This window comes from Sorex fumeus, unplaced genomic scaffold, assembly GCF_029834395.1.
Source record: "Sorex fumeus unplaced genomic scaffold, SorFum_2.1 ptg000022l, whole genome shotgun sequence".
Classification (NCBI taxonomy): Eukaryota; Metazoa; Chordata; class Mammalia; order Eulipotyphla; family Soricidae; genus Sorex; species Sorex fumeus.
In genome coordinates, this window is record NW_026606079.1 from 8,587,489 (window position 1) to 8,613,653 (window position 26,165).

Sequence of the window (26,165 nt, forward strand, 5' to 3'; positions counted from 1 at the left end):
ACTATCATGTAATATCTACAGTCATACTTCTGTTTCATGCACCATTTGTCACAGAAAAGCTAAAATACTTTATACTATATTCTCATCACACATTGTAAGAGTTGGTCCCATTATTGAGACAAAAGTAATCCACTGAATTACACTGAGTTATGAATGAGTTGGGAACCCAAAACTAAAACAGAATTAGGAATAAGGCAGAATGGCCAGACAGCACATCTCTGATATCTGGGAAACCTGAGGCAGGATCCTGTGTTTGCTCTGTCTCTGCCGTTTCTCCCAGAGGAACCATCTCTGAGGTTAAAGATGTTTGTCCTGATATCAAAGGACCTCGGATGTGTAAAAGCTTAGCTCAGATAGACTAAGTCAGGCAGCTGACCTAAGAATGTCGTTCTTCTGACGATTCCTGGTTCTAAGTGAAAACTCTCACTGTGTTGACATTAGGAGCTCTCCGTCCACAATCCTGCTTGTCCCCTGACTCCCTACCCCTTCTCTCTTTAAGCCTATCTTTAAAATACTCACAGCATCCCATGGTCTGTCCCTGTTCACCAGGTTTGTTCCCCAGTAACAAGAGATGTAGTGCGGCAGAGGTGTAAGCTTCTTTCCTTGCATTGGGTGATCAAGGGTCATTCCTTGCACTTCGTATGGTTTCCCATGCCCCACCAGGAGTGGCCCCTGAATATGAAGCCATCAGTATAACCAGAGTGGCACAACAACAAATCCAAACCAACAGGGACTGAAGGATAGCAGTGGCAGGGCACTTGCCTTGCCCATGGCTGACCCAGGTTTGAACTCTAGTATCCCATATGCTTCTCCCAGCAATTTCAAGAGTAATTTCTGAGTGCAGAGTCAGGAGTAATCCCTGAGAAATGCCAGGAATAGCCCCCAAACCAGAAAAAAGCTCACAAATAACACCAAAGAAAATATGGGCTAGCAGCTGTCAAGAACTTCTTAACTGTAATGAGAATAACAAATTGTATTTATTCTGATTTTTGCCTTTACCTGGAATAGGATTTTGGAGACTAGTATGCATGGAGGTGCATGGGGTATGACTCTTCACATCAGCCCCACCTCAGTCTCCTTCTTAGCATGTCAATATTTGATTAGCAGTAAAAATTCCAGGAGCCCATGCCCTACACAGAATACTGACTTGTAGATCATTGATGTTTCATGAGCACTGGCACATATGAACACCTACGCAGTGATCTTCACACCCAAAACAGTGCATGAACCCCTCACCCCAGTGTTTCCCCCTGGTCCATGGTATTCCTTCCCCCACACCTCACCCCTCCCTCATGCTTCTGCAGTAATTTCTGTTTGCATACGTGTATGCAGGGTGTGATGACAAGGATTCACTCTCAATAGCCTTCCACTCTAGGGATATATTATGGGTTTTTATTCATGACTAAAGTTGTCTTGGATTACTTTCAGTGCTGGATCTTTAAAATAGGTCACACAAGCTTTCTAGAAGGAGTGAGAAAGATGAGGAAAAACTGTTGTATATCTTACATGAGCATCAAAGAGAGAGCTATAAAAATGATAACAAACCAGGAAAGTACTGATTAATACTCACCCTGCCAGGCCTTGGAGTACTGGGGGTGTGGTGGGGTGAGTGTGGGGGACAGGGAGGACAGATCACAGGGAGGGGGTTGGGAGTATGAGGGTATCACTGAAAGTGGAGCTGCTCTGGGAGCAACAGGGAAGGGTCCTAGGAAAGAGGGTGGAACTGGGAATGATGAATGGGAGTAGGTGAGGCTATTGGGGACTGAGTGTCTCTGTTGTAACAGAATATTGGCCAGTGTGAGCTTCTAGCAAATGGTGACCCTCTTTGTCCCCTGGTGGGTCTGAAGCGGTTTCTGAAGTGGCTCCCTAGTGCCCTCTGGTGGTCGTCAGAGCCACTACAGCCCCTCCTGTGTTCTGTTGGTGGCCTTCAGAGTCCCACAATTCCCAAAGTGAATAGAGGAAGTGTGTCCTCAGCACCATCCGGGACAGGAAGTGTGAGCACTGAGAAATGAGTCCATACTGATTCACACCTGTTTCCCGAGGGAGGTGTGTTCAGAGACAGCCCCATGGAGAAGGGAATCCTTCCGGCCCCACGTCAAGGTCACTCATGCCAGAGTCACATCACAGCTCACAGAGGCCTTAGACTAAATCTGGGTTACAGAGAAAGGGACGGAGAGGGGAAGTCCTGAAAAGGGAGAATAAACGGTCACAGTACAAAGACAGAAATGCTGAGAAAGAAAAAAATAATGTGGATGTTGGTATCACTTTCAGTAGATTCTCTGGGTGTTTGATTCATAGGCCAGTAGAATTTGCAAGGGCCAGTAAGGATCAATATTCTTAAATATAGGCTGGGTATTTGATATCTTGTGAAAATTTGAATGAAAAATGTCTGTAACAGAAATATAGCTTCATGCAGATTCTTTGAATTCAGTGACTTTGAATATTTATCTGAACAATTTTTTTCTCAAAGAAATAGATTTTTTTCTTTAAAGTTTGTCATCACTTAATCACTTAACTTCCCGTTAGTCATCGATTTGCTCGACCGGGCGCCAGTAATGTCTCCATTTGTCCCTGTCGCGTGCTAGTGTAGCCCAATGGCATCTCTTCGCTCCAGGAACATGAAGGGCCACAAACCGATCGTTCATGATCTTGACGAAGAAGTCTGACCATCTAGTAGGTGGGTGGCCATGCAGTCTTTAGACATTCCGTGGAATCCAGTCGGTAACAGCTCTAGTCCAGCGGTCGTCTTTAAATCTCATTACGTGACCAGCCCATCTGACTTTTGACACCTTAGCAAATGAGACAGCGTCCCTGATTCTTGATCGTCGACGGATGTCAGAACTCCAGATTCTTTCTCTCATTTGAGTGAAACATGATATTCTAAACATAGCTCTTTCTATTCTTCTTTGGGAGACCTGAATAGCGTTCTCATCTTGTTTGCGTAGGGACCAGGTCTCTGAGGCATATGTTAACGCAGGAAGAACAGTGGAATCAAAGAGATGTGCCCGGAGCCGGAGGTTCTTCGTCCTGTTAGCTACTTCTTCGACGTTATTGAAGGTGTTCCAAGCCGCTCTCTTCCTCCTGCGCAGCTCGGGTGCCAGGTCATTTGTCATGTTGACCTCTCGACCTAGATACACATAGCTGTTGCATTCGGAGATAGTCGTTCAGTTGAGAGCAAATGGGGCGTCAGGAATGAGGCTGTTTCTCATATTGTCTTCGTAAGATTCAGCTGTAGTCCTACCTTTCCACACGCACGGTCAAAGTTGGCCAGCGTTTGTGCCGCTTGGCTGATGTTTGGTGTTATTAAAACAATGTCATCAGCAAAGCGGAGGTGGTGTAGTTGCCGGCCATCTATCTTCACTCCCATTCCTTCCCATTCCAGTCATCGCATGATGTTCTCGAGGGTGGCACTGAAGAGTTTCGGTGAAATGGTATCACCCTGCCACACCCCTCTCTTGACATCAACGATCACTTCTTTGTAGAATGGTGAGATCCTGGTAGTGAATCTGCAATACAGTTCACGGAGGATCCTGATGTATTGGGCTTGAATGCCCTGATTGGCTAGGGCTTCAATGACCGCTTCCGTCTCAACAGAATCAAAAGACTTCTTTAAATCAATGAACGTTAAACAGTGTGGCATCTTGAACTCCCGAGAAAGCTCAATGAGTTTGGTTATTGTGTGGATGTGGTCAATCGTGCTGAATCCTTTGAGAACCCGGCTTGCTTGCATGGTTGTCCTTCATCTAGTGTTCTGCCAATCCTATTTAAGATGACTCGAGTGAACAACTTGTAGATGACTGACAATAGGCAGATCGGGCAATAGTTGCCAATGTCATGGATGTCTCCCTTCTTGACCAGTAGTACGGTTCTGCTGGTTTTCCATTGGGACGGAACCTTGCATTCAGACAGGTAGCGAGTGAAGAGCCGAGCCAGTGTATTGATGAGTACTGACAGCAGGTTCTTCAGGTGTTCAGGTCTGACCTTGTCTGGGTCAGGTGCTGTTTGTTTCTTTACCAACGAAATGGCGTGTCGGATTTCAGAAGGGAGAATATTGGGAATGACATACCCATCCTGTGGAATTTGGTATGTCGGCCAGTGGACATGGCTATCGAAGAGATTTGAGTAGAAGTCATGGATAATCTTCTCCATTGCCGTTCTGGAGGATGTGATGGATCCATCAGGACGTCGGAGGGCAGTCATCTTGGTCTTGTAGTTGGCGAAGGACAGGCGGGCATTACGAATACTTTTCCCGGCTTCTGCCACATCTACCAGTACTTCTGCTCTTCTCTCTTTGAGGTCTTCCTTGATCGCATCTCTGCACTGCTTTGCGAGCTCAGACATTAGCTTGCGGTTGCCTGAGGCATGTGCCAAACCACGCTGGCGAATTAGCTCAAGAGTTTTCGAATATAGGCGATTTTTTTGTGGCTATCTCTCTCTTGGCATTCCTCGCATATTCATGGAGGTGCTGAACCAGTCGATCGTATTCCTCGTCAATGTTGTCAACAGTGGCATCTTCCCATGTTGTCGCAATAGTACCAAAGAGTTCCCAGTTGGTGGTCATTCTGGGAGTTCTCTTTTTGAATTTTGCAGCCCTTTCTCCCCGCTCTGTGAAGTAGAATTTTGCACGAAGGAGACGGTGGTCCGATCCTGTTCGAAATTTTGGGCCAACAGCGACATCAGTCAGGCAAAACTGTCGATTGAATATGATGTGGTCTATTTCGTTGTGGAATCGTCCACTGGGAGACTCCCATGTCCATCGTTTAGATTCTGCCTTCTGGAACTGGGAGTTACCATGAATGGTCTTGGTCGACATGATGAACTCAGACAGTCTCTCACTCTGTTCGTTCCATTCTAGGCCATGGTGAAGTGGACACTACTTCCACTACCCAGCCGTCGCCACACTTCAGGATGCTTTCCGGATCCGCACGGCTGCTTTATGCCCGCGTGACACATCATAAGACACTAAATACCCATCTTCCTGAATTGTCGTACCGTATTTGATAGGGTTCAAATATGGTAACACCTACTAGGGTGATTAGAGGTTGCCCCAAAAGCCTCTATCCCTCTCGGAAAGACTGGCAAGCTACCGAGAGTATTCTGCTCGCACGGAAGAGCCTGGCAAGCTATCCGTTGTGTATTCAATATGCCAAAACCAGTAACTACAACTGGTCTCATTCAAAGTGTGTCATAGCCAGGTCAATCAGGTACTAAATGGACTAAAATAAGATGCAGTAGGAATAAACTGTTATTCCGCCTCCTTCTGTGCACCTCAGCTCATCTGCCCCCGTCTGGGGCACATATCATATGGGTCCTGGGTCTCAGGGTGCAGAATGAGAAGAAATTGATCCCCTGATTTCCTGGTTCCCAGCATACACAGGGAATAGAACGTGAATAATTAATCATCATAGATGAATGTTTTTCAAATGATATTTTTGTTAGCAATCAATGAGCATTCTAGCTACAGGATCAGTGTTTTTTTCCCCCAATATGTAATTTCTTTTTATTTATTTATTTTAAAATTTTATTTATTTACTTATTTATTATTTTAGTACAGGATCGGTGTTTTAATTTGATCCTGTTCAATTGTGACGCCCACAGCGTCTTCCTGACCTTAGACACTAGTGAGTGACAGGGACACTTCCTGAAGGCCCTGCAGGCGGGTGCCCAGGTGTGAGCTGAGGGGAGTGAGCTGGAGCTTCCCCCCCCCCCGAGTCCTCCTGCAGCCCCTCCCTTAGCCCTGCACAGAGAGAAACAGCAGAGTGAGGAAGAAGAGGAGGCTCAGGGGACACAGGTGGTTCTTCAGGTGACCAGGCACCCTGACATGCGACTCAGCTGAACCCATCTCTGGGAGGCCCTGAGCACGGGAGTGAGAATCTCTAGGGAGTAGACAGGAGGGGAGTGTGCGGGATCACTGCAGGGAGGGTCAGAGACCTTCACCTCCATATTGCTGGGCAGAAACAGGGGGTGCAGGAAGTGTGAGATCCTGGAGGAAGTTGGTACAGAGATCCTTGCTGGGGATTTAAGAATGACTTCTCCTGAGAGTGAGTGATGGCAGGACATGGGCTTCTGTGTGACCCCGCGGTCACTCTGAGTACACTGTGGGTTAGTTACTGTGCTGTTAGGATTCCCTTTGTGGGCTGAATCCTCCTGGTCCTTGTGCCACTCTCAGTCCTGAGTGCCCTCTGGTGTCCCTGGAGAGCCCTGCAGTCCAGCCTGTCTCAGCAAGTTTGTGTCTGGGCTCACCAGGACTTCCCCTCACTGTGTCTCTAGCACAGTAATACATGGCTGTGTCCTCAGAGGTCACTGAGCTCAGTTGCAGGGAGAACTGGTTCTTGTTCGTGTCTCTGGCGATGGAGACACGGTTCTTTTTTTTTTTATTTCGTAGATTTACATTTTTTTGTGCTTGGGTTTGATTATACAATGATCAGATACCCATCCCTCCACCAGTGCCCATTTTCTACCACCATGGATAATATCCCCCCCACCCCCATCCCCCCATCCCCCCTGCCTCTGTGGCAGGGCAATCCCCTATGTTCTCTCTCTCCTTTTGGGTGTTGTGGTCTGCAAAAGAGGCATTGAGTGGCAAACATGTTCAGTCCATAGTCTACTTTCGACATGCATCTCCCCTCCTGGGAGGATCCTCCAAACACCCTTTATTTGGTGTTCCCTTCTCTATCTGAGCTGCCCTTTCCTCTAGAATGCCCGACTGGCCACTAAGCTATGGAGTAATCCTCCTGGTGCTGATCTCAGCTATTCTTGGTTAAAAAGGTAAAGGTAAAGGCCCTCCCATTGATCGTCGATTTGCTCGAGCGGGCCCAGTAACGTCTCCATTGGAGACTTTGTTGTTACTGTGTCTGGCATATCAAATACTCTCGGTAGCTTGCTGGGCTCTCCGAGAGGGGCGGAGGAATCGAACTCGGGTCGGCCATGTTGGCCGCTTGTAAGGCGAAAGCCCTACCAGCTGTGCTATCGCTCCAGCCCTTAATCTCATATTTTGTTACTTTATATCCCCTATATGAATGCAATCTTTCTATGTCTATCCCTCTCTTTCTGACTCATTTCGCTTAACATGATACTTTCCATGTTGTACCACTTGTATGGAAATTTCATGACTTCATCTTTTCTAACAGCTACATAGTACTCCATTGTGTAGATGTACCAAAGTTTCTTTAACCAGTCATCTGTTCTTGGGCGTTCAGGTTTCTTCCAGTTTCTGGCTATTGTAAAGAGTGCTGCAATGAACAAACAAGTGCAGATGTCACTTCGACTATACATTTTTGCCTCCCTGGGATATATTCCCAGGAGTGGTATTGCTGGGTCAAATGGGAGCTCAATTTCAATTTTTTTGAGAACGTCCATACTGTTTTCCAGAAGGGCTGAACCAGTCTACATTCCCACCAACAATGAAGGAGTGTCCCGTTCTCGCCACATCAGCGCCAGCATCGGTTGCTTTTGTTCTTTTGAATGTGGGCCAGTCTCTGAGGTGTGAGATGGTATCTCATTGTGGTTTTGATCTGCATCTCCCTGATGATTAATGATGTAGAGGATTTTCTCATGTGCTTTTTTGCCATTCGGATTTCTTCTTTGAGAAAGTTTCTGTTCATTTCATTGCCCCATTTTTGGATGGGGTTGGAGGTTTTCTTCTTGTGGAGTTTAACCAGTATTTTGTATATCCTGGATATCAACCCCTTGTCAGATGTGTATTCAGCGAATATCCTTTCCCATTCTGTAGACTGTCTTTCTTTTTGGTCACTGTTTCTTTGGAGGTGCAGAAGCTTCTTAGTTTAAGATAGTCCCATTTATCTATCTCTGTTTTCACTTGCTCGGCCAGTGGCATGGCATCTTTGAAGATACCATTAGCTTCAATGTCATGGAGGGTTTTGCCAACTTTGACTTCAATGTACCTTATGGTTTCTGGTCTGATGTTGAGGTCTTTAATCCATTTTGATCTTACTTTTGTACATGGTGTTAGGCAGAGTTCTGAGCCTAATTTTTTGCATGTAGCTGTCCAGTGATGCCAGCACAATTTATTAAAGAGGTTTTCCTTACTCCACTTCACATTACTTGCACCTTTATCAAAGATTAGATGATCATATGATTGAGGGGAGATGTCAGTGTATTCAACCCTGTTCCATTGGTCTGCAGTTCTGCCTTTGTTCCAGTACCATGCTGTTTTAATTATTACTGTTTTGTAGTACAGTTTGAAGTTCGGGAGGTTGATTCCTCCCATTTTCTTTTTCCCAAGAATTGCTTTAGCTATTCGTGGGGGCTTATTGTTCCATATAAATTTCAGGAGTGTTTGCTCCATGTCTTTGAAGAATGTCATGGGTATCCTTATAGGGATTGCATTGAATTTATACAATGCTTTCGGAAGTATTGCCATTTTGACAATGTTAAGTCTCCCGACCCATGAGCAGGGGATATCTTTCCATTTCCTCATGTCCTCTTTTATTTCCTGAAGTAGCGTTTTGTAGTTTTCTTTGTACAGGTCCTTTACTTCCTTAGTTAAGCTGATTCCTAAGTACTTGATTTTCTGGGGCACAATTGTGAACGGGATTGTTTTTTTCATGTTGCTTTCTTCTCTCTCACTGTTTGCATATAGGAAAGCCATGGACTTTTGGGTATTGATTTTATAGCCTGCAACTTTACTATACGAGTCTATTGTTTCTACGAGTTTTTTGGTGGAGGTTATTGGGTTCTCTAAGTATAGTATCATATCATCTGCGAATAGTGAGAGCTTGATTTCTTCCTTTCCTACCTGAATGCCCTTAATATCTTTTTCTTGCCTAATCGCTATTGCTAGTACTTCCAGTACTATATTGAACAGCAGTGGAGATGGAGACACGGTTCTTGAAGGACGGTTGTAGTAGATGTTTCCACTAGCACATATTTGCCCGAACGAGAGCAAGCCCTTCCTTGGGGGCTGGGGGATCAAGTGCCAGCAGCAACCACTAGTTGTGATGGAGAATCCGGAGACAGCGCAGGTGAGAAAGAAGGTCTGGGAGGGCGCCACCAGTGCTGGGCCCAACTCCTGCAGGGTCAGAGCAGACACAGCACCTGGGGACAAGGAGAATCAGTCACTGTCAGTCCCTGCAGTCACTCCCTCCCATAGACCCTGTCACATCTGAGACACTCACCGTGAGGGAATGTCACCAGGCAGAGAAGACCCCACAGAATCATCTTCTCGACTACAGCTCTGCCTTCCCCAGAGACTCAGCCCCGAGTGAGGAGACAGCTGTGAGCTCCACAGCCCAGAGAGCATTTGACCCCAGAGCCTGAGAAGGATTTGCATGAGGTGACCAAGTCTGTTATAAGGGGAAACTTTCTTACCTTGGACCCTCTTGTCCCATTGGGTGCTGAACTCACACACCCTGTCTGGTGGATTGAGCACTGATCAATGGGGCACATTAAAACAGGTCATGGGGGATCATGACTTACTCATCATCATAATCAGAGAAGATGAAAGGATCAAAATTCCCTAATTAGTTCACATTTCCTTTATCTCTCTGCAACTCTAAAATTAAACTCTGTTTCCCTTAATTAAACACCGAGGTTTTCAAGTTGTTCCTAATGCAGATGTAATAAGTTCCTAATATTCCCACACCAATCCCACCTCCTAGTGATCTTCTTTCCTTGGTGTCCCCATATCCCCAACCAGCACCAAACCTGCCCTTTCAGCAGGCACATAATGATTTATTCTAGGTTACTTGTTACAATCAAAAGACTAAGGGAATTATCAAATTACTTCAGTAAAAGAACATTTGTGAAATTGTTCTATCTCACCTCAGGGTTGTGGAGCCTTTGTCTGAGAATTTACTAAGCTGTTGGTCACTGGTTGAGCCGTCTATATTACTGTTTTATTGTTGAGTTTAGCTGGCTTCTATGTTACTTTCTCATCGAGTTTAGTGGCTCCAACTGGAATTTCAGTTCTGAGGAATGAGGAGGTGTCATTGAGTCGAGCAATTTAGGATGTGTAGGACTGGGATGAGTCTGAGAGACTCTCAGTGAAGTCCTGGAGTTACACCTTGGTCAGTAGCTGTGGTGGGTCACTGGGGGTGGGTGCGGCTAATGGGGCCAGCAGGGTGGGGACAGGGCCCGTGCCCACATACAGATCCCTCTAGTGCTCAGCTGGGGTCGGTGTGTCCCAGAATTCCAGCTGCTGGGCTGCCCCTCCTGGGAGATTTAGGAGAAATCTGAGGAGCAGGACTGGTGAGTGGGCATGAGGCAGCTGTGGGTGTGGGCGCAGCTGCCTAATATTCATGTCTAAGATTTTATTAAAACTCTCATCCTGTCTGAGATGCCAAGACAAACCTAAAGGATAGATGTGTTCCTCTCAGACCCCACTGCTTTCTAGGACAGAAATATGGCGGTTACTGACAAGCCACGAGACAGAGTCTATGGAGGGTTCAAACCCTGACTCTAGGATTGATGGTTTAGAGTTGGGGCCTGTCAGGATTTGTCCTGGAGCAGACAACCGTTATAGATTATATTTCAACAAATTCCAACACATATCTTAAAATCGTTCTTCAGTCTCTACTTTTCTTTTATCTTCTTAATCACACAAAAGATATCAGACGTCACAACTTTGACTGGAAATCGGTTTGCTTCTGTTCATTCTGTCTGTCGTGTTACCCTAAATTATCCGTGCCTGAGTGTCCTGCTGTGCTCACCCTTGTCACTTTCCATATTGCCACAGTCTGTTGCTGTTCCTGCATCAACTGCCTCTGACAAAGTCTCAAAGTCTTTGTGTCATCTGAGGGGTATTGAAGAAGTATCTAGCAGGAATTCTCTGGCCTGTAGAGGGCCCCTAACCCTACCCCCTCCCAGAGTCAGGCAAACCCTCTCCTGAGTGTGTCCATTTTCCTTCGGACAGTACTGCATTCCTCCGAATGGCTGATCCTCAGGCAGGACACAGGAATCGTGAGCTAGGAAACAGGGGGTGAGATTCAGCGTGCCCCCCTCCTTCTCTGGGGACACCAGTGGAAAGGGTGCGGTACCCATAGCCCTGAGCTTTCCACTGAGGGTGAGAGGGGTCAGTCACTCTCAGGAAGCCCTAACCTGGCTTCTTGTAGGATAATGTTGGTTTGTCATTTCTCCCTGGCCACAGGTAACTTAGGTTTGTTGGGTTACACCATTCACAGTGTTCCCAAGGCACTCCCATTCCTGTATGTTTATCTTTAACATCTTTTTTGTGCTCTCTTCCCCAACCAGTTAATCACCATTTTCCCCTAAGCAGTACCTGTGATTCATGAAGTCAAATTTCTCAGAAATCTCTGATTTCGTATTTGCACCCTGCTTAGGGTTCGAAAAAAATTAAAATGGCCTGAGCACTGGATTCTGAGATCTATAGCTTTTGTATCTCTTACTGTATCCATACAAAATGACCAATATTAAGAAGTAGAATTCAGATGAATGTTTCAATGGTTATTGGACTAAGGAAAGGAGAAACACACCCATAGGTGGTATTCAGCCCTTGAGCAGATCTCCTAGCTGCAGGGGATCAGGAAGGGCTTTCATATGTTGATTGTGCTACCTGGACCTAGGTGTGGTTGCTACCTGCAATGCTCAGAGGTTGGATGCTAGACCTGGGCTGCAAGACAGGAATGAGGGGCAGCGTGAGACTGGAATGGGGAGCTTGGTGATACTGGAACAGGTGGGTGGGGAAAAGGGAATAAAATGGGAACTGATCACCAATGACCTTGGCCCTCTTTCCTCCTTTGTCCGCCCATTGCCATTGACCACCCCAGGAGGATTAAGCGACCGAGACCACCAAATACAGGTGAGAGAGCCGTAGGCTTCGTTTTTTTTTAATTACACAACTTCTGACCAGTTTAAGAGCCCCTAAAGATTCTGCCTTTGAAACCCAAACAGGAAGCACCCCCATTTTCCAGGGGGCAAGGAGCATGGTCAGAGAATAGTGGATCTAAATAGTTCCCTGAAGAACTCTAGACAAGGAGCCCCTTAACCTCCTTCTGCACCTGCTGCTGTGCTGACCCAGAGTGCAAGGTGAGGTAAGGCCCGAGAACCTGCAGACCAGCCCTCTGTCCCCCTGAGGAAGGCGTGTGTCTGGGACCCCACCCACTCCCCACCCTGGGTCCCACACACACAGCCATGTGTTCTTGTGACCTCTGGGCTCAGGGCAGAGAGGACGGTGCCCTTGGTTGTGTCCCTGGGATGGGTCACTGTGGGAGTCGTGTGTAGTCTGAGCTTGAGCAGGACCAAAGGTACCGTCCACTCCTGCCCTTTCCTGGAGGTTGGTGATCTGGCCATGCCACAGGCAGAGGGTTTTCTGAGAACCCAGAGACAGGACAGTGAGGGTGAGAGTCTGTGTGGGCTTCTCTCCTCCTGATCCATCTCTTCCACAGCCGGGGTCAGATTCTGAAGATTTCCGTGGTCAGGGGGAACAGTAGACACCTCGACAGACTGTCCCCCCATGTGAAAACTTCCCAAAGATGCTTACAGCTGTAGCTGTCATCAAGAGAATCTACAGAGAAATTCAGCGTCTGTGGGGCTGAGCTTTGACTCTCAGAGACTGTCCCTGAGGAGGCCCTGCCCTGAGAGCAGAGAGGCTGCATTTCCCAGGATTCCAGTGGATGCACTGTGTGCAGGGAGGGGCAGGAGTTCAAGGCTGGTTGAACTCTGGCTCTGCTGCGATGGGGCGCTGGGTGGATCCTGGTGGACGTGAGATCTGAGTTTCCTCCCCATGGGTCTTTCTTCTAGAGCAGGCTCTGACAGGGCCTCTGAGGACACGGGGCTGTGTCCGTCAGCACAAGAAGACTCTTGCTCTCCAGGGCACTCTGTGAGCACTCTGCAGACACGGTGCGACCTCACCCTGCAGCGGGGCAGCCTCTCCCTCTCCCCTCCCGGCCCGAGTCCCAGCCTCTCCTGGGCCCCTGCTCAGCTTTTCTCTCTCCCATCAGCCCTGGGCACTCTGGGATGATCCTGGATCTGCTGTTTCTCTTTGTCCCAGTATCAGAGTTCACCTCACTCAGCAGGACTGATCAGAGGGCAGGGAGCCCAGTCCACCCGCAGGAGCTTTCCCACCCTTAGCCACTACTGTGCTCAGGATTCGAGCTCCCTGCATGGGGAATTGCCTTCTGCTGTAGATGGTTTCACTGTTCATGTATTGGTTGTAAAATTCCAACAGAATTTGCCATGAATGTGTTCCTCAGCCTTTCAGTTCTTTCCAATGAACTTTCTCCTTTCGTGAAATGGCATGAATGTGTGGATGAAGTTTCCCTTACAATTATAAAACCTTCATTAATTTTTATGAACTACATTTAGTCTAGTCTCAAGTACCATGCTGCTTGCAGGAACTCTAAGTTTCTGTAGTTCTCTTATCCTACATTCAATAAACCAAAAGGAAACTACTATCCACATTATACGGCACAGGTCGAATTAAAAATATTTAGTTTTACAAAAACAACACTTTGTGTTTACTAGGAGGAAGAAGAAGCTGACTACAAATGACACAGCAGGTGTGAATGGTCCTTGGCAATGAGTTGCTGGTAGAAAGTGCACTAACTCTGTAAACCACAGATGGACAGTAAGGCACATGCAACTATATGTACACCAGTTACAACAGATTGAGAACTGAAAAACAAAATTTATTCATATGAAGGGTTGGAGCGATAGCACAGCGAGTAAGGCATTTGCCTTGCATGCTGTCAACATGGGTTTCGATCCATCCTCCCCTCTTGGAGAGCCCGGCAGGCTACCGAGAGTATCTCAACCAGCAAAGCCTGGAAAGATCCCCATGACGTATGCGTTATGCCAAAAACAGTAGCAACAAGTACCACAATTTGTTGACACGTTACTGGTGCCCACTCGAGCAAATAGATGAACAGGAGGACAGTGTTATTCCTCTGAAAAGAATATCTGTTCAGGAACACTGCGAACAACAAAAAGTATTTAGTAATCTTCAAAAAGTGGCATTAAAAATTTATACTAGAGGAGAAAAGTACATATTGATGTATGCCTACTTAAGTTGATGAAATACCTTTTTATGTTTAAATTTTAAAATAAAAATGAAATTCTTTACAACCTACCCCCAGACCCCAGCTTTGTAGACGAGGAGTAGACCACTGCCTGACAGTCACATGCAGCCCTGCAGCTCCCCTGTCTCCCTCAGCAGGTTTGTGTCTGGGCTCACAGGGACTTGCACAATAATACACGGCTGTGTCCTCAGTTACTGAGTTGCTCAGTTTTAGATAAACTTGGTTCTTGAAGGTGTCCCTGGAGATGCTGACTCGGACTTAAAACTTGGGCTATAGTCTGTGCTTTCATCACGCCGTATAACACCAACCCAATCCAGCCCCTTTCCAGGGCCCTGGCGGACCAAGGTTACACCATAACTGGTTACAGAGAATCCACAGACGCACAGACGGAACTTGTGAGAGACAGCGTCTGCGAGGGCATCACCAAGCTTGGTTCTGACTCTTGCAGCTGTACCTGGAACAGGACACTTGGGAACAGACACCCACAGTGAGTCATGGGCTCAGAGGCCCCATTCCCACCTTGGAGCCTCTGTCCAGGGGACACTCACATCCTGGAGCTGCCACCAGAAAGAGGAGGAACCAGTGCTGATGCCTGTTCCTGCCCACGAGGTCCATGATCTCAGACACAGTGTCAGGGGAAGAGGGAGCCCGAATTGGGGTGAGTGTGGATGTGGTTTTAACTCTGGTTTCCAAGTGTGGATTTGCATGGGGGGACCTTTGTAGAGAAAGGAGGGGACCCAGGGGAGGCTGTTGTGTGGGCTTCCTGGGACGATGTGCTGAGTGTTGTTCAGAGCACTCAGGCCTGTCCCTGGGAACCTGTGAGAGCCGGGCCTCTTCCTCCAGCACAGGAAAGGTGCTGAGGAGCTCTCAGGAAACAGGAATTGCTGAGGGGAAATGGCAGGTGGGGAGCTGAGTCCCCGAGTCTCAGGACCATGATGACCAAACTCAGTTGTCCTATAAACAGGCCCCTGGCCCTTCATGTCCCTTCGTGGTGGCTCCCGTTCTCTCTCTGTATGTGCAATATTTGTGGTAGAAATATGGTTGTAGCCAGGTTTATTTTGACAGTGAATTGTGACAGAACTTGGTTCAACTCAAAGTCAGTCAAATATTACAGTCGTTTCTTTTCACACTTACCTGGGATGAAAATTCCTTTTCCTGGAGCAGATTTACCCATAACTATTTATTCAGGGTAGTTGTTAGAACGTGTATGTTCACTGATGATGGGTTTATAGCTGGACAAGAAAAGCCTCTACATGGTGCTTGCCTGGTATGGCTGGCCTGGTAATAGCACCAGATCCTTCTCTATCTGTCTATAACTCATAGACCAGCATGAACCTCAGCAGCCTGTACTGGGTCATCACTGAGGAATCCTGATCCTGTCAGGAGCATAAAAAGATCTTGTTGAGGACTCTCAGCACACAATCTATCGGGCCTGTAACCTGGTCTTAGTGCTGAGACTCACACATTCTATAAGGGCACAATTGTGCTGGCCCTGAGCAGTGCCAGGCATGACCCTCCACCCCCTCCCAGCTGCACAGAACCTATACATAGGCTGTGTCACATATGTGGCCCCCTAATTCCATGAAGGACCAGAAGGTTGAGTTCAATCTAAGGGGCCAGAAATCATGCTCTAAAATTTGATGTTTGAAAAGGTCAGCATTAAGGATCAGAAGCAGTCTACACACTCATTAGGGTCTACAAAATTCTGCCTAAGATATACACAAAGACACAAAAACACCAACTCAGGCAACGTGAGGATGGATGACTACAAACCTCATGTACCAGTGGCTATAGGATTCATATCCACACTCGTGTATAAGCACGTGACTCACGGTGTCTGTCCCCAGGTGTCCTGTCCAGAGCTCCTGCAAGGGCAAGACAGCGAATCCTCACAGACCTGACTCACCTGCGCTGTTTTTGTATCTCCACAGTCAGCAGTTTCCAGGGGAGCTTGGCCCCCAAACCTCAGCAATGACTCTGGGGTGTCTGGGGAATGTTGGGATTATTTCCAAAAGCTGTTGCACCAAGACCAACAGGACACTTTCTTAAAAACTGCTTTAAAAATTGTTAGAAATTCCATAAAGTCTGCACATTGATCTTGCTTACAGTACTGGATCTATGTAACCCTTGCCACAGAACAATGTACTGATCACTCATCCCAATGATTTTTGTTGTCCCAGTAATTCCTCTTTCCCACCCTACCCAGCCTTCCACACGCTGCTAAACCATGCATACAGGTTAGACGAGTCAGATAGACACTGATTAATTGCTGAGGGGTGATCCACTGTATCAACATATTGAGCTTGTTTCTCCACACATGGATGTGCACCTGGAATTTGCTCAGTGCTTGGCTGTTATGAAGACACTCAGTTTCACTCTGTAGATTTGGCGAGGTGAAGACATGTTGATAGCATTATGGAAAAAACATAGGTCACGGGTCACGGTCCTCCCGTTATTCATCGATTTGCTCGAGCAGGCCCAGTAACATCTCCATAGTGAGACTTGTTGTTACTGTGTTTGGCATATTGAATATGTCACAAGTAGCATTTCCAGGATTTGCCGTGCAGTAGCTTGCCAGGCTCTCCAAGACAGGTGGAGGAATTGAACTCGGGTCGGCCATATTGACTGCTTGCAAGGCAAAAGCCTTACCCGCTGTGCTATCGCTCCAGCACATGGAAAAAGCATAACAGAAGAAAATTAGGGAGCAGCTAAGGAACAGGTATCTCTCACTTATCAGAGAATTGAAGTAATGTTGCCAAATTCAAAGTAGAAATGGGACAACTCAGATGCTGTTTTAATTTACTACTGTAAAGCCAAAGACTTTGGTGACTTTGTCCTCTATTCCACATGGTTAGTCCTTAAAGTTTAGACAGGCTCTGTAGCATGTCCTGTTTGCAAGTCATCCTCAACATCCTTGAACAAAGAAATAGCTTGGAAAGTTTTTTAATTGATTTTTTGAAAAACATGTAGGGGGACGAGGTGGACCACACTTGGTGGTAATCAGGGGTTCTTCCTGACTCTGTGCTCAGAGAATCACTGTTGTGGGGCTCCGGGTTTGTGTGTCTGGTGGGGAGAGTGAGGGGTGGCAAATGATATCCATATTGATCAGGCCAAATGCAAGGCAAGGCCCTGCCCACTGTACCATCTCTCTGCCCCCAATAGGCCATTTATTGAACACAAAATCTGCCACACTACCCTGGCACCATGGCTCCAGACACTTGGATCATTGTTTCCTTTAACAAGTGGAAGAGATCGATAGCTTAAGCACAGGACTGGGATATTCACACAGCTGTGGCCTTAGGGTGATTACACATGCAGGGATTATATTTAAAGCATGACACTGTGATGGTAATTTTCTACTCTATTCTTTCCTGGAGCACAGCCCTGAGAGTTTTCTAATCTTGCCTGTCTTTGAATGCCTTTAGATAGTCCCAGAATAATCAGGGGACTATGCCAACAATAGGATTGTTATTAATGGGAAAGTGTTCCACCAGTTGCCCGGAGGTTAGAAGTTCTCCCTGGCATAGGCCCTTGGCCACTAGAGGACTCTACCTGTAGAGAGTTTCCCCAGGTCCCAACTTCTCTGACATTTCTAAGTATAATGTGGATTATTTGGCTTTGATTTGTTGGTGCCCAATGGCTAGAGACTTGGGAAAGAGGAACACTGGTTTCAGCAATATTTCAACCCTGCCTCTGCCTTACAGCATCAAGACCAGCGCTCCAGCTTCTCCAGTCATAACAATCCCCTGCTCTCTCTGCCACCTGCTCTTTCGTGCACACAGGCATTCTCTGTCAGCTCCTATGGATCCTAATAAAATGTCATATGACTAAGGGTCTAGGGCCCATGTAGGCTGCTATGTCTCGGCAATGCTGCACTCAAATCTTTGAACATCTACTGACCAAGACAGATGGACCATATCCTCGTTCCCAGAGTCCCTGTAGTAAGGCAGTAACTGCATTCAGGGAGACGGGGTCTAAGTATTTGATCAATGGCCTTTGCAAGGGGGATGTTTCCCCATCCCACAGAGATGCTTTTCACTTCATGTTAAGGCCTCATCAGGGAAGACAGGGCATGGACAAATTATCTGGGATTTTTGAACTCAACACCTTTGAGAGGAGAGGATTTTCCTGAGACTCTAGAGAGGAAAGAAAACCTGCCCCCAGTGTCAGCCAAAACATTGCCTTTCTTCCTCTCATTTAGAATGTGAGCTGAGGGTCCCTGGAGGAGATGTAGAAGACAGGAACCTGTGTGCTTTGGGCCTCCCCAGAACAGGAAACTGAAAGTCTCCTCCAGGGACTGAGTGAGGGGAACTGAGGTCCTTGTCTGTCCCAAGACACAGGTGGGTGGTAAGACCTGGGTCAGACTAGGAGACTCCCCCACACCTCTGCTCACTAGGGAGCACTTCCTGTCCCAGTGCCCTGTCTGTGTGCAGCTGGGAAAAACATTCTGAGCCCCTGGCACTTGGTGCGGGGCCAGGGAAATTGAAACAGGTTGAAGTCTTGGAGTTCAGGAAATAGGATGCTGTGAGGATTCATAGATTGAAGTCAGGGTTAAAGCCCCTTCCCCCCAAAAAACTCAACTGTGTGGATCAGTTCTCCTATTGGCTGCTCTTAGCCCTTGTTGCTACCATGATGTGGATCCTTTAAGCTCCATATTATCAGACAGCTCCCTCTGTTCATGAAAGCCAACAGATTCAACCCCAGGGAGAGATTTGGATGCAATTATGCTGACTAAAAGAAGCCAGGTTTGGGGGGAGCTGGGGGTCTCCCAAGAATTGCCGAGGCACCAGCTGCCTGTCCTTCTTGGCCAGCATGTCAAGGTTGTTCAGTGACCCGGCCCAGCCCCTAACCCGTGGCTCACACAGGCCACACAAAGCAGCCCGGTTTTTTTTGTTTGTTTTTTGCCTTTTGGGTCACACCCAGCGATACTTAGGGGTTACTCCTGGCTTTGCACTCAGGAATTACTTCTGGTGGTGCTCAGGGAACCATATGAAATGCTAGGAATCAAACCTGGGTCGACCACATGCAAGGCAGCCACCCTACCAACTGTGCTATCGCTCCAGCTGGTAGGGTGTTTGCTTTGCATGCGACCAACCCGAGTTTGATTCCTCCATCACTCTCGGAGAGCCCAGCAAGCTATTGAGAGTATCCTGCCCACATGGCAGAGCCTGGCAAGCTAGCCATGGTGTATTTGATATGCCAAAAACAGTAACAACAAGTTCATAATGGAGATATTACTGGTGCCTGCTCTAGCAAATTGATGAACAACGGGATGACAGTGCTACAGTGCTATTATGAAACAGATCAGTCTGTATCTCTCCCTTTCCTGCTGATTGATTCATTCAGCATGATATCCTCTAATTTTTTTCTATATTGCAGAAAGTTGGATTTTCAACTCAGTAAGCATGGTTAGGCCCGTAGAGGGTAGACAGGATCAGGACTCTTTCTAGGTGTTCCTCATGGATGTGAATTTTATGAGTAAAATGTCTTCAGGGCAATGCCCCAGATTTTCTTCATTCAGTTGGAAGTGTGTACACTAGAAAGTTGGTTGGTCATTTGAGAACGTGGCATTCCCAGTGTCACTTGGACTTGTCCCTACACACAAAGGACAGTTTGGAGACTGAGAACAGTCTGACACTCCAGAACTGTAGGTAGCAGTTCAGTCACCAAGGAGACCCATCCAGGTGTCTGCTCTGTGCAGAGGCAGGAAGGGTGCGTTGAGAACAATCCTCAAGGTCTGATTTCTGGACTGCCCTGTCCCAGAAATCTGTCTGTGCCTTTCTGCTCTATCATATTGACAATCCAGGCTGGCCTTCAGGTCGGGCCACTGTTTCTGTGCTCTGCACTGACCTTGGTCGGAACTTTAGCCCATATTGTGCTCATTGTGCCTTCAGGAATTTGCAAATTAGCCACTTTGATAAATTTGGGAACATTTTTCAAAGTGCAGGTATGAATCTTGGTTTCAACCTAAGAAGCAATCTTTATAGTCCAACTACAGAAGCACAAGTATTTCCAGTAACACTCTGGTCTGCATGACGGATAGCCCATCATGTAGTCATGCTGTCTGAGACTTCCCAGTGGACACTGTGGACACTAATAGGAGACATACATATGTGTGTATATATATACTCACATATGCACATATATACATACATTTCTGTTTTCCACTCACCTAGTCTTTACATATGTGCATGGATATACATCCATGTCCTCTATATGAATTGAGAGAAAGTGATAAATTGTAACTATTTTTTCCCAGATTGCAAACCATGCACGAAATTAATGTTCACTCAATACCAAATATTTCCCAGAAATATTGGTCAATTGGTGACGTCAGACCCCAGGTATACTCAGCTAGGATGCATGACCCTAGAGTAGAGGGAGCAGTCCCTGAGACCTCGCTCTAGATCCTGTCTGCTGGTTCATGCTCTGCCAGTACTCCTGGGCACACCCCAGACCCTGTGTCTCTCCTTTGGTAATGAACTTCCCCTGAGCTGTACTGAGATGCCCCCAACATAAGGACTTCACAGACCCTGACCCTGACCATTTCCTTACCACCACGTGATAGGAGAAATTTGAACTTGGTCCCTTTCATATGGCGTCATCTCCTCCACTGGCTCTTGTGCAATGGCAGGATTCCAGCTCAGGAATAAAGAGATATAAAGATGTACAAAGGGGCAGGGCTGCACAAAAATTTCAGAAGGGGCTCTGACCAACATCTGGATTTCATCTCAGAGAAAAGGATTTCTTGCAGATCACTTGATCACTTGATCACTTGACATCCTGTTACTCATCGATTTGCTCGAGTGGGCATAAGTAACGTCTCCATTAGTCCCTGTCACGTGCTAGTGTAGCCCAATGGCATCTGCCTGTTCTAGGAACACAAAGAGCCAAAAAGCTATCATTCAGGGTTTTAATGAAGAAGTCTAACAATCTCATAGGTGGGCAGCCAAGCGGTCTTTTGATGTACCAGATAAATCTGTCAGTAACGGCTCTGGTTCAGCGTTCGTCTCCAAATCTCATTACATGTCCAGCCCATCTGATTTTCGATGCTTTCACAAATGAGACAGCATCCCTGATTCTTGACTGTCGATGGAGATCAGAACTCCGGATTCTTTCTCTCATTTGAGTGAAATGTGATACTCCAAGCATAGCTCTTTTGATTCCTCTTTGGGAGACCAGAATCGCATTCTCATCCTCTTTTTGTAGGGCCCAGGTCTCTGAGGCATAAGTTAATGCAGGAAGAACAGTGGAATCGAAGAGATGTGCCCAGAGCCAGAGGTTCTTTGTCCTCTTAGCTATTTCTTCGATGCTCTTGAAGGCGTTCCAAGTCTCTCTCTTTTTCCTGTGCAACTCAGGTGCCAGGTCATTCTTCATGTTGACTTCTTGACCTAGGTACACATAACTGTTGCCTCCATTCGGAGAAGTCGTTTTGTTGATAGTTAATGGAACGTCAGGAATGAGACTGTTTCTCATAAACATTGTCTTCATGAGACTCAGCTGTAATCCGACCTTCCCACACTCACAGTTGAAGTTGGCTGGCATTTGTGCTGCTTGGCTTATGTTTGGTGTTATTACAACGATGTCATCAGTGAAGTGGAGTTGGTGGAGTTGTCGACCGTCTATCTTCATTCCCATTCCTTTGCATTTCAGTCATCGTATGACGTTCTCAACGATGGTACTGAAGAGTTTCAGTGAAATGGTATCACCCTGCCAAACCCCTCTTGTGACATCGATGATCACTTCTTTTTAGAATGGTGAGATCCTGGAAGTGAATCCAAAATACAGCTCACGGAGGATCCTGATGATTTTGAACACCCTGTTTGGCTTGGGCTTCGATGACTGCTACTGTCTCAATAGAATCAAAGGCCTTCTTTAAATTAATGAAAGTCAGACAGAGCAGCATCTTGAACTCCCAAGAAAACTCAATGAGCTTGGTTATGATGTGGATATTGTCGATCGTGCTGAATCCTTTGTCCACAAAATATTGGTCGCATGGTTGTCCTTCATCTAGCATTCTGCCAATTCTATTCAGGATGACTCGAGTGAACAGCTTGTAGATGACAGACAATGGGCAGATCGGCTATAGTTGCCAATGTCGTGGATGTCTCTCTTCTTGTACAGCAGTACACTGTTGCTGGTTTTCTACGGGGACAAAACCATGCATTCAGACAGGTAGATTGTGAAGAGTCAAGCCAGTGTATTGATGAGTACTGACTGAAGGTTCTTCAAGTGTTCAGTTCTGACCTTGTCTGGGACAGGTGCTGTTCATTTCTTCACTGATGAAATAGCTTGTCAGATTTTGGAAGGGAGAACGTTAGGAAAGACATATTTATCCTGTGAAATTTGGTATGTGGGCAGGTGGATGTGGCTATCAAGGAGATCTGAGTAGAAGTCATGGATATTCTTCTCCTTTGCTCTTCTGGAAGATGTAATAGATCCATTAGGATGTCGGAGGGCAGTCATGTTGGTCTTGTAGTTGGAGAAGGACAGGCGGGAATTGCAAATGCTTTTCCTGGCTCCTGCCGCATCTACCAGCACTGCTGTTCTCTGTTTGAGGTCTTCCTTTATCGATTCTCTCCATTGCTTTGCGAGCACGGACATTCGCTTGTGGTTGCCTGCGGCATGCGCCAAGCCACATTGGTGAATAAAAGCAAGAGTTTTCGAAAACAGGCATTTTTGGTGGCTATCTCACTCTTGGCGTTCTTCGCACAATCATGGAAGTGCTGAACCAGTCGATCATATTCCTCGTCAATGTTGTCAATGACCGCATCTTCCCATGTTGCAGCAATAGTGCTAAAGAGCTCCTAGTTGGTGGTCGTTCTGGGAGTTCTCTTCTTAAACTTTGCAGCCCTTTCTCTCCGCTCTGTAAAGTATAATTTTGCACAAAGAAGATGGTGGTCCGATCCCATTTGGAATTTTGGAACAATAGTGACATTGGTCAGGCAAAAATCCATTGAATATGATGCGGTCAATTTCGTTGTGGAATAGTCCACTGGGAGACTCCCATGTCCAACATTTAGATTCGTCCTTTCTGAACTGTGAGTGACCACTTATGGTCTTGGTTGACATAATGAACTCAGACAGTCTCTCACCCTGTTTGTTCCATTGTACACCATGGGTCCTGATGTGGAGTTCTTCGGCCGATCTTCTCAGTCCTATCTTGGCATTAAAATCACCAACAATGATCTTTAGAAGGTGTGGTCTTCTTTATAGAACTTCTCCAGCTCCATGTAGAACTTCTCAATTTCTCCTTCATCACAATTGGATGTTGGTACATAGACAACGAAGATAGAAACTGCAGGCAGTGAGCCACATCTATTCAAGTGTAATCGTCTGATTCAGGTTGTTAGGTATTTTAATGAAGCAATGCTCATGGCCAAGTTCATATTCACAAGGACACTGATACCAACGATGCCTCTTTTATCTCATGTTCTGAGGAAAAGTTTTTTCTCCAGTGTCAAAAATGGCATGATGTGATTGATGCCTTCTCATCTAGGTCAGACCAATGATCTAGTACTTGATCATTCGCGCTTGTAACATCAGGTTCTCAATGGATGCATCTGATGTCACCATACGTGTATTGAAGGTACAGACAGTTATTTTAGTCTTTCTTTATTTTGGCATCCTAGTTCGGCCTTGAGATTTTATCAGCCTCTCCTTCCACATCCTTCTCAATGCTGCCATACTAGTGGCTCGTTCAGGGTCGGGGGAATGAGACCCAGTGTACTTACTGATTTTGGCATATAGAATACTCCACGGATAGCTTGTCAGCTCTGCCGTTCAGGCGGGATACTCTCAGCAGCTTGCTAGGCTCTCTGAGAGGGATAGAGGCTTTTGGGGTGGCCTCAATTCGCCCTTATAGGTGTTACCATAGTTCCAACCATATTTGAATCCCGTTATATATAGTTTGGCAATACTGGAAGATGGGTGTTAAGTGTCTTATGATGTGTTGCGTGGCCACTTTATGGCCTGGAGAGTGGAGGCGGCTGGGTAGTGGAGGTTGTGGAGGTCCTTGCAGATACAGAATTTAAAAAAATTGTGAAACATGGGAGTCTGCCATGTGTAGACCTACAGTTCAGGAACCTGCAATAACCCCAGCTCAAACTTCCATGTGGTTCTTCCTGTACCATCTGGGGCTCTCCACACAAAATTCTAGATGAAAATATGAGTGACGCCAGGTGTTCTCGAGAGAACCCATCTTCCTCTTGGCTGTTGCTGAAGGACAGAGACAGATCCTGAGCCTTTCCCTCAGATGACTCCTGGCCCTGTGAGCCCTATTCTGTGTCTCAGACGCTGACTCTCTGAGGAGGAAGTCAGGAGGATCAGCATCCCAGTCGTCTCCTCACCCGGTACAGCTGCCTCCCCATCAGGTTTCTGACACATTCAGGATGTGGTTGTCACACTGTGTCACTCACACAGTAATACATGGCCATGTCCTCAGTGCTCAGCCTGCTCAGTTCCATGTAGGCTATGTCCTTGAACATTTCTGCAGTGAGTGTGAGTCTGCCCTGGAACTTTGGTGCGTAGCTTTTTCCACCATCGTAAGGGAGTATGTATCCCATCCACTCGAGCCCTTGTCCCGGGGCCTGCCATACCCAGTGCATATAGTCTTGGATGAAGGTGTATCCAAACGCCTTGCAGGAGATCTTCACTGATGTCCCAGGTTTTGCCAACTCAGCCCCTGACTGCACCAGCTGTACCTGGGAGTTCACACCTGTGGACAGGAGACAGGAGTGGGTGGACTCCACTTGACTGGCCCCGTTCCCTCAGCCCAAGGCATGGGGATGCTTATCTGCAGCCACTTTCACCAGGAAAAGAATTCTCCAGGTCCAGTCCATGGTTGGGACTGTGCACTCAGGGATTTCTGAAGTTGTGGGTGTGCCTGCTGTGTGAGGTTGTTAGGACACAGATATATCTCTATTTAACTCAGTGTCCTTCGTCTAATTTTCATATTCATGAGGAGGTAGAATTCATAGCTGAAGACCTGGTCCAACCTGAGAAGGGGCTGGTAGAGACCTCCGGGTCCATGCTCAAGGAGAGTGAAGAGGTCCATGTTTTGATTCTTGATTGAGGAGATGAGACTCTGTCCAGTCCCAGGACTCTTTGCAAACAAAGCTCCCCCTTAGTAGGGCCAAGCCCTGTCAGTACCTTCTCCTCAGGGTCCCCCACATCTTTATGGCCTGTACACATCTGGTCAAACCTGGGCTCTGAGGTTATTTCTAGAATCCTGTAACTCCACAAGGTATACTACAATGAGACTACAAAACCACCGTAATCCCCAGTGGTTTCCATTGGAGATATTAAGAAGTCCAGACACACCACTTGCATACAGGTTTTACTGCCTTATCAATATGATAAATGTACCTCCCCAAATGGTTAAGTATGCACAATTTAACCTTCTGTGTTATATACTTATTTTTATTTTGGTTCTCTCAACAAAGCAAAATTTAGTTTTCTGGGTTTTTGAATTATTATTTATTTATTTTTCTGTAAAATCACTGTGAGCTAGACACTTACAAAGCTATTCGTGATTTGATTTCAGTCACACAGTATGCCTGTTTCTGAAGAGAAACCTTTTCCATCTCTGTACCCACTTCAGGCCTGCAACTGTGTGCTCTTGGGACTTGGAACCCCTGCATCCCGGTCCCCATCCTGCAGGGAGAGTCTCTGGGCTTTCAGGGGCATTAACCTCTTGGCATCTCTAATACAGGATTGAATCCTGGGACTTCATTTCAGAAGCCTTGTTCACGAATAATATTCTTTCCTGGGCATTTTGTTTTGGTTTTGAGCCACACCTGGTGGTTCTGAAGGCATACTTCTGTCTCTGTGATCTGGAATTGGTCAGGTAGATGCATCCTAGGAAAATATTGGCAAAAAAGTAATTAACTTGATCACTTGACACCCCTTTACTCATCGCATTGCTTGAGCGGGCGCCAGTAACATCTCCATTCATCCCTGTCGCGTTCTAGTGTAGCCTAATGGCGTCTGCTCCTTCTAGGTACACGAAGAGCCTCAAACCAATTGTTCAGGGTCTTGACGAAAAAGTCTGCCCATCTCGTAGGTGGGTGGTCACGTGGTCTTTTGACGTCCCATGGAATCCAGTGGTAATGTTTCTAGTCCAGCCGTCATCTCCAAATCTCATTACGTGTCCAGCCCATGTGATTT

The 26,165-nt window shown here is 46.6% G+C and overlaps 1 gene segment (V, D, J or C); it reads right to left on the minus strand.

Annotated features, from left to right (window-relative positions):
• The window catches only part of LOC130023191 (immunoglobulin heavy variable 1-69-like), a 194,535-nt gene extending 179,923 nt beyond the window's left edge, over positions 1 to 14,612 (minus strand). Inside the window, 1 exon segment of the V gene segment in view lies at positions 14,546 to 14,612. Coding sequence covers positions 14,546 to 14,612 — 67 coding nt within the window.
• Positions 14,613 to 26,165: the final 11,553 nt, after the last annotated feature.